This window comes from Boleophthalmus pectinirostris, unplaced genomic scaffold, assembly GCF_026225935.1.
Source record: "Boleophthalmus pectinirostris isolate CB_2022bp ecotype Guang Dong unplaced genomic scaffold, ASM2622593v1 HiC_scaffold_2, whole genome shotgun sequence".
Lineage (NCBI taxonomy): Eukaryota > Metazoa > Chordata > Actinopteri > Gobiiformes > Gobiidae > Boleophthalmus > Boleophthalmus pectinirostris.
In genome coordinates this window covers 4,710,467-4,717,368 of record NW_026571152.1, presented here as the reverse complement: position 1 = coordinate 4,717,368, position 6,902 = coordinate 4,710,467, and the positions used below count along the sequence as shown (strand labels likewise).

Here is a 6,902-nt window from a genome sequence, read left to right as displayed (position 1 = left end):
AAGCAGCCCTCACAACCGCTGCATGTGGATCGGCCTGGTTTAACCTCAGCTCGCTGTGACTATGTTGAATAAAACAGTGGCTCCTCTGGCCCTCCTGAGCCACGACACAGGAGGCTGTGGCAGCGTGACGAGGCGGATTAACACGAGCAGTGCCGTTGGATTAAATGCTCACACAAAAGCGCGCACACACACAGGCACACACTGATATCATTGCCTGTTTTCAAACACTGTGACCTTTGAACTGCTGCCAGACCTAAGCAGATACTACGGAATCAGATATATCATCTTTTGGGCCTGTGTATTGCCAAGTACTTCACGATACAATACGTATCCTGATACAGGGTCCACAATACGACATTAGCCACAAAATGTGTTTTTATTACATAGAACCACAAACTGTATTGGAATTTCATGTTCACAATGCCCTTAACATCAAAGCACATTAATAATTCACTTTTTCAGCTACGGAGATTCAGCCTTAATGCAATTATCAGGTAGTTACATTAATGACCATTGTTAAGAATTACAATGGTACTTAAAATGAATTACTGTACCATTATTTAAAAGTATTACAATTAGGGATGGGCATGATTAATCGATTAATCGATAATTGATCATTAAGAATTTCATCGATTACGTTCATTTTATTCGACAAACCGAATGTAGGTGTCTGTGCGTAGCGTGACCAAACAGGTGTCCGTACATGTAGCTCTTTGCACTCAGAAGGAGCGAGATACAAACAGTCGGTCAGTCTGCAACGCAAATGCGTATTTAACGATGACTTGTACAAGAAATTCCATGCTTTCCGTTGCGTTCGGGACAAGTGTGAGTCCATGTGCACAGTTTACAAAGCAGCACATATGTTTCGGTGTCCAGTGGGAAAAACTTTTACCAGGTGAGAGTCGCGCAATGTCGATGACGAGTCCCCATCTCCCACCCCCCGTACGGTGTCCTGGTTTTGACAAACGCAAATCTGGTCACACTAACCTGTATTCACCTGAGTCATGTCTTTTAATCCAACAGAAATTGACCGCATCAGCCACACAAGAGCTGTAGTTTTATCTTCGCTTAGTTTCTGCAAATTAGCGATGCGGTTTTAAGTTTCGTTTTTGTGAGAGTTGCGCAAAACTGCGTTTAACACATTATAATCTCAAACGGATTGATGTGGCTCTAGAGTCGTTACGGTTTATATGTCGTAAAGTTGAATTTATGTATGCAGGTTAGTAGTGCAGATAGTAATAATAATGATGATCATTTTAATATAAACACGTTAATGATTAATCGATAATCGATCGTTAATTCTTCCGACGATCGATTAAGAAAATTTCATCGAATGCCCATCCCTATTACAATACAGCATCTCGTATCGATACACATATTGCCAAGAAGCCCATAACTCTTCATTGCTGTATCAATACTTTGGCTACAACCCTAACATGTGCAATGTTTTAGAGGAGACTATAGTACCCCCCCATAGTCTAAAAACTACCTGTACATTTACTAGTAGTAGTAATAGTTCATTGGAATCACAAAATTACACTTTATTGCTCATTGTTTTATCATAAACATTTAAAAGTAACTTTACTAGGAAAAAACACTACTTAAGGATTAAATATATGCAATAAACAGCAATTATACTGAGATCAGACTATTTAAATGCAACGATTTGACCCTGGAAAATATGAGAAACATTGATGCCATTTACTGTCTATACAACAGTCTGTTTTAGACTATGGGGGTTGATTGAATGGACACATACATTATATAGATTATTCTGGGAAAAATAAAGTCAATTCATTTTATAACAATCTATTTTTCACATGTAATGCACTTCTATTTGTCCTCTTGAGACAAATAAAGTAACCTGAATAATACCTAATTCCATTTCAAAAATACTATGTCTATTACTTCCAAACTACTTTATGCAAATCAATACTTTTACATTTTGACATATTCTATAAACCTTAGTATCTGCGCTGCTTTCACTTTATATCCCAGTAGGTGTCAGCAAAGGACCAAAATATGAGAGAAAAATGCTTCGGTTTCCGCAAACAAAAGTCACGTGAGACGGAGCTACACGTCACACGCAAACATGGCGGACTGGAACAGAGGTAAGTTTTTCTGCGACACGTATTCACTTTTTTATAACTCGACATTAACCACATCTATTGTAACGGACTTTGTGTTCATGAAAGTGAAACAGCTCGCCGGTAGATAAGAGATCATATGTCCGTTCTTACGATCCAAATGGCCATGATTTGAAGCCTCCGTACAAAAACACAGAGCACCAACTGGTCCCGCGGTAATGATACAGATGAGAAAGTATAAAATGGATAGAGTGACCAGATTTTCAAAATCAAAAACTGGGACATCAATGGTTTGTGGTGGTTGGTAATAATAAAATTGTGAAACAAGTGAGTAATTAAGGAAAACTGTTCTGCACTCGGTCCATTCGCGACTAACCTGTGAGTCAGTGTAATCACTTTTTCTATGTGTTTATGTCATTTTTAAGCAGCTTTTCTGTATTTTACCTAAACATGACAATGTATGCCTCTCTTTACTGTTGGCAGGGATCAAATTTGTTAAAAATAGGGACACTTGAGACATTTCTTATATAAAACTGGGACAAATCAATGGTTTTGGATCAATCTGCTGGGACAGAGGACACAGGGCTAAAAATGTACCGAAAGCGTAAAACCAAAACCAAAACCAAAACCAAATCTATAACAGGGAATAACAGTGTGCATCAGCAAGCTAGCATTATGTCATTCTTAAAAACTTGTGTCCAAACCATCCAATTGCTTATTATTCTTATTATTTTATCTCTTTTAAATTTTTCCTAAATTTTTAACTATAATCTCACAATAGGCACACACTTATACATATACGTAAATATGTACATGCATTTGACATATATTATGTACGCCAGTATGTGAAAACTGTGGAAAAAACACGGACATCCAAAGAAGCTGGGCAAGCTAGTATAATATGGGGTCCATCACCACTGCGTGATTCATTTAATGTCTTGACAGATTCAGTATTTGTTAAAGTACAACAAACAAGCAAGACAAAAAAATAATAATAGTAACAAGAATAACATTGATCTAAATGCATTGCTCTCCATAAGTATGTGTTAGTAGTTTTCAGATTCTAATGTGATGTTGTCATATTCCCAGATGGGGTAAGGGCCAGATTTCCCTGTTGATTACATTGTACTTGGTAAATTCACCAATGCTGACCCTTGTATTTTCAATTACTGATGAAACCCTAGAAGTCACTGTAATACAACATAATTTTACATTTTAACTATGTTCATTTTAGCTGCCCCCCATTTGTATTGATTAATATTGACCAATAGAATGCTGTGATGTCATCTGAAACCAACAATAGTAATGGGTAATGATGGGATAATATAATCATTTAATTCTAAGATATCCATACATCTTATTATATTTACTGTCTTTATTTATGATTCATTTTATGTATGAGCTATGACTTCCATGTTTTAACATTCAGTGCCAAAAGTTGCTTTATGAATGACTGCAACGTAGGTTTTCTCATACACTTAAAGTGTTAATTAATGATTGTCTATGGGTTTGATTACCAACCATGTAACTAGGCACTTTGATAAGATATTCTGTCATGTCGTTGTCATGACTGGATACAACTGTTTGTTAAATATTAGTACAGTTCACCTATTTTATATTTTATTCAATATTGTATTAACGTACTAACGTACAATAAAAGCTTTGGTGGTGTCTATTCTTTAACAATTTGACGAATTCATGTGAATTTATGTTTTAAAAGCATCATTAGAAAACACCTTTGCCTTTAATTACCGAGTTTAGGAACAAAAATGTTACTATTCATTCGCTATCTTATTCAGCCCCTAAATTGTGAGAACTCTTTATAAAATATAATAATAATAAAATAAATTATAATTCTAATAATGCCATTATAACCAATAATCTATTTTGTTGAATTTCAAGATTCCAAACTAATAATGTTAACAGCCTCTTGCTACGTTAGCATTAGAAGATTCGTCTAACTGATTTTACAATTTCTTAAATTATTTTATGGTACCACTTCTCATGAAATCGGTAAAGCTACACACTTAAAACTTACTTTCTTTTATAACTCACCTGGTTAAAGCTGGTTGTCTCTGCGGTGAGCTGTTAGCCGGGACCCGCAGCACATGCGGCATGGCGGGGTCAGGTTAGGCGCTTGAGGCAGCGCTCATATCATATTTATGATAGGAAAAGAACGAAATAATATTATACATTCGTTAGCTTATTCTACCCTTAAATTGTGAGAACTCTTAAAAATCATAACACCTGGGCACCTCCCCCGGGAGGTGTTCCCACCGGAAGGAGACCCCCGGGGAAGACCCAGGACACGCTGGAGGGACTATGTCTCTCGGCTGGCCTGGGAACTACTCGGGGTCCCACCGGAGGAGCTGAAAGACGTGTCTGGGGTGAAGGAAGTCTGGGAGTCCCTGCTCAGACTGCTGCCCCCGCGACCCGGCCCCGGATAAGTGGAAGAAAATGGATGGATGGCTATTATAATAATAATAATAATAAAACATTATAATCCTAATAATTCAGTTATAACAATAATCTATTTCGTTGAATTTGAAGATTCCAAGCTAATGATGTTAACAGCTTCTTGCTGCCGTTTGCATGAGAACAGTTTATGTGTGTGCTTTATGGTCATATCATAGACTTTATACATAGTCTATGGTTATATTATAACCTTAGATATGTCAATCTAAATAACTGTTATGTTAAAGGTGCATTGTGTAACTTTTCTGGTGAAGGGTCAGTCAAATGCTTTTGCCCGTGGGAATGTTATTGCTCTATCTGGAATGTTTCACTATTATGTCATGTAATGTCATACGGTGAAACATTCCAAGCAGCGCAATAACATATCCATAGAAACAGGTGATGACAGATGACAGGTAACCCACAACCAAAAAGTCGCATAATGCACCTTTAAACTGAGTTTAACCCTAGACTAAAGATATGATACGTTTATTACAGTAGAAAGTCTACAACTGAAAATGCCAGTGTAGCACATGCCACACTAGCATAGCCTGTGTCCTGTGATTACGCTAGATTTGGTCTACTTTTAACATTTCTTCTTCAGATTTTGTAAATTCAAGATGAAACTTTAAAGCTGCACTTTGTAACATTTCTGGTGGGTGGCCTCCACCTGTTGCAAACCTTGCCACTTTGCAAATAATAGGCTATTGCTTTGCTTTGCTTGTTCCACAGTATCAGTATGGTATTAAAGTTTAATGTTGCATTTATTCAAACATCAAACACGTGTTTTGTATTGCTGAAAATACCGAGTGCCTAGTCCCCTTTCCACAGATCTTAACTTAGCCTGTAGGCATCACTTAGCTCCATGGAAGTTTAATGCCATTTTATGGAACATTTTAAACAAAGCAATAGCATCTCCAGATGGCGGACCCTCCACCAGGTGCACTCTACCATTTCACCTTTAATATAACCCTGTGTCAAAATGTTTGCCTTTGTCTTCTAGGTCACAGTTCTGTGGAGGACATGCTGGATGCTGAGAACAAACGGATGGCAGAGAACTTGTCAACGAAAGTGTCCAGATTGAAATCTGTAAACCTAAAACTTAAATTAAAATATTACTACAATTTTAAAATCTATTAAGTATTTTGTGTTAACTTTGCCAATGTCTCTGGTATTTGCAGTTGGCTTATGACATCGATCGAGAGACAGAAGATCAGAATGACTATTTAGATGGCATGGTAAAATGATTTTGATAAAATTTGATAACATTTAATCTGAACAGATACAAAATTATACTAGCTCATCCAAACTCATACTGGAACAGTTGATTTCAGTATTTTTGCCCTTGTGGTATACAGTATTATATATATATATACAGTATATTCAATATCCAGTATTAGATTCCTACTGACCCACGGCTAATCCAACACTGAAGCAAGTCTCCAGGACTAAACCAAATCACAAAAAAGTGCTTCCCTAGAGAGAAAGTCTATCTTCTGAAACAATAAAAACTGCTAAAATCATACAGCAATTATCACTGTGTCATTTATTCTTTGTACTTTTCCTTCTGCAGGACTCAAACTTCATGAGTGCCACTGGTCTTCTGACTGGAAGTGTGAAACGTTTTTCAACTATGGTTCGCTCTAGTCGGGACAATCGCCGCATCCTTTGCTACATCTCAATCGGACTGGTTGTAGTATTCTTTATTTTGTATTATATTGTCATGAGGATTCAGCGCTGACAAGAAATGGACTCTGTAAAAACATTTAAAACAGAGACTTCACATTTTGTATTTATTCAAGTGCCAATGCAGGCATACAGGATGTTGGATGGTACCTTTTTAGATGAGTAGTTAATGGGCCTCTGGATCCAATGTTGGTGAATGGGAAAAACAAAGATAGCACCAACTAAAAAGATGGGACAATCTCACTGAGCTGTGTTGAGTGCAAGTATTAAGAAAGACTCATTTTTAGGCTTGGCCGTGGCTGGTGGACTAAACCAGGATGGATATATGAGACCAGGACCAGAGTTGGAGCCAGATTTAAGTCACAACTAAACCAGAACTACAGTGAGTCACAAATTATACCACATGAAAACTTGGGCTAGACTGGTCTACTCCAAACTAATTCTTTATGTACCCTGCATATTTTCATATCTTCTAAGAGTTACTGCTAATTCTTTGGCCTATTTTATTGACTGTTGCTAATGTGTTGCAATAAAAATGTTTTCCCTTCCATAATACTGAAGCACCCAGTATTCCTATCCTGTGTTGTAACCTACATGGTTCACCAATAGAGATTTATTGATAACTGTTTAAAAGATAAAAAAAAAAAGATTGTTATTCCAATCTGGTTTAAAATG

At 36.9% G+C, this 6,902-nt stretch overlaps 1 protein-coding gene across 1 annotated transcript; it reads left to right on the top strand.

The window, feature by feature from the left end:
* Window positions 1-2,052: 2,052 nt before the first annotated feature.
* On the top strand, window positions 2,053-6,780 carry bet1l (Bet1 golgi vesicular membrane trafficking protein-like). The gene is made up of 4 exons (XM_020928792.2): window positions 2,053-2,111; window positions 5,545-5,630; window positions 5,723-5,779; window positions 6,115-6,780. The coding sequence occupies exons 1-4, from the start codon at window positions 2,093-2,095 to the stop codon at window positions 6,280-6,282; spliced, it is 330 nt and encodes a 109-aa protein (XP_020784451.1). The 5' UTR covers window positions 2,053-2,092; the 3' UTR covers window positions 6,283-6,780.
* Window positions 6,781-6,902: the final 122 nt, after the last annotated feature.

What these genes read in the sequence shown, in the direction of transcription:
- bet1l (XM_020928792.2), top strand. An exon ending in AAGTGTCCAGATTGAAATCT is followed by an intron (nt 5,631 to 5,722) that starts GTAAACCTAAAA and finishes TGGTATTTGCAG; the next exon opens with TTGGCTTATGACATCGATCG. An exon ending in ATGACTATTTAGATGGCATG is followed by an intron (nt 5,780 to 6,114) that starts GTAAAATGATTT and finishes TTCCTTCTGCAG; the next exon opens with GACTCAAACTTCATGAGTGC.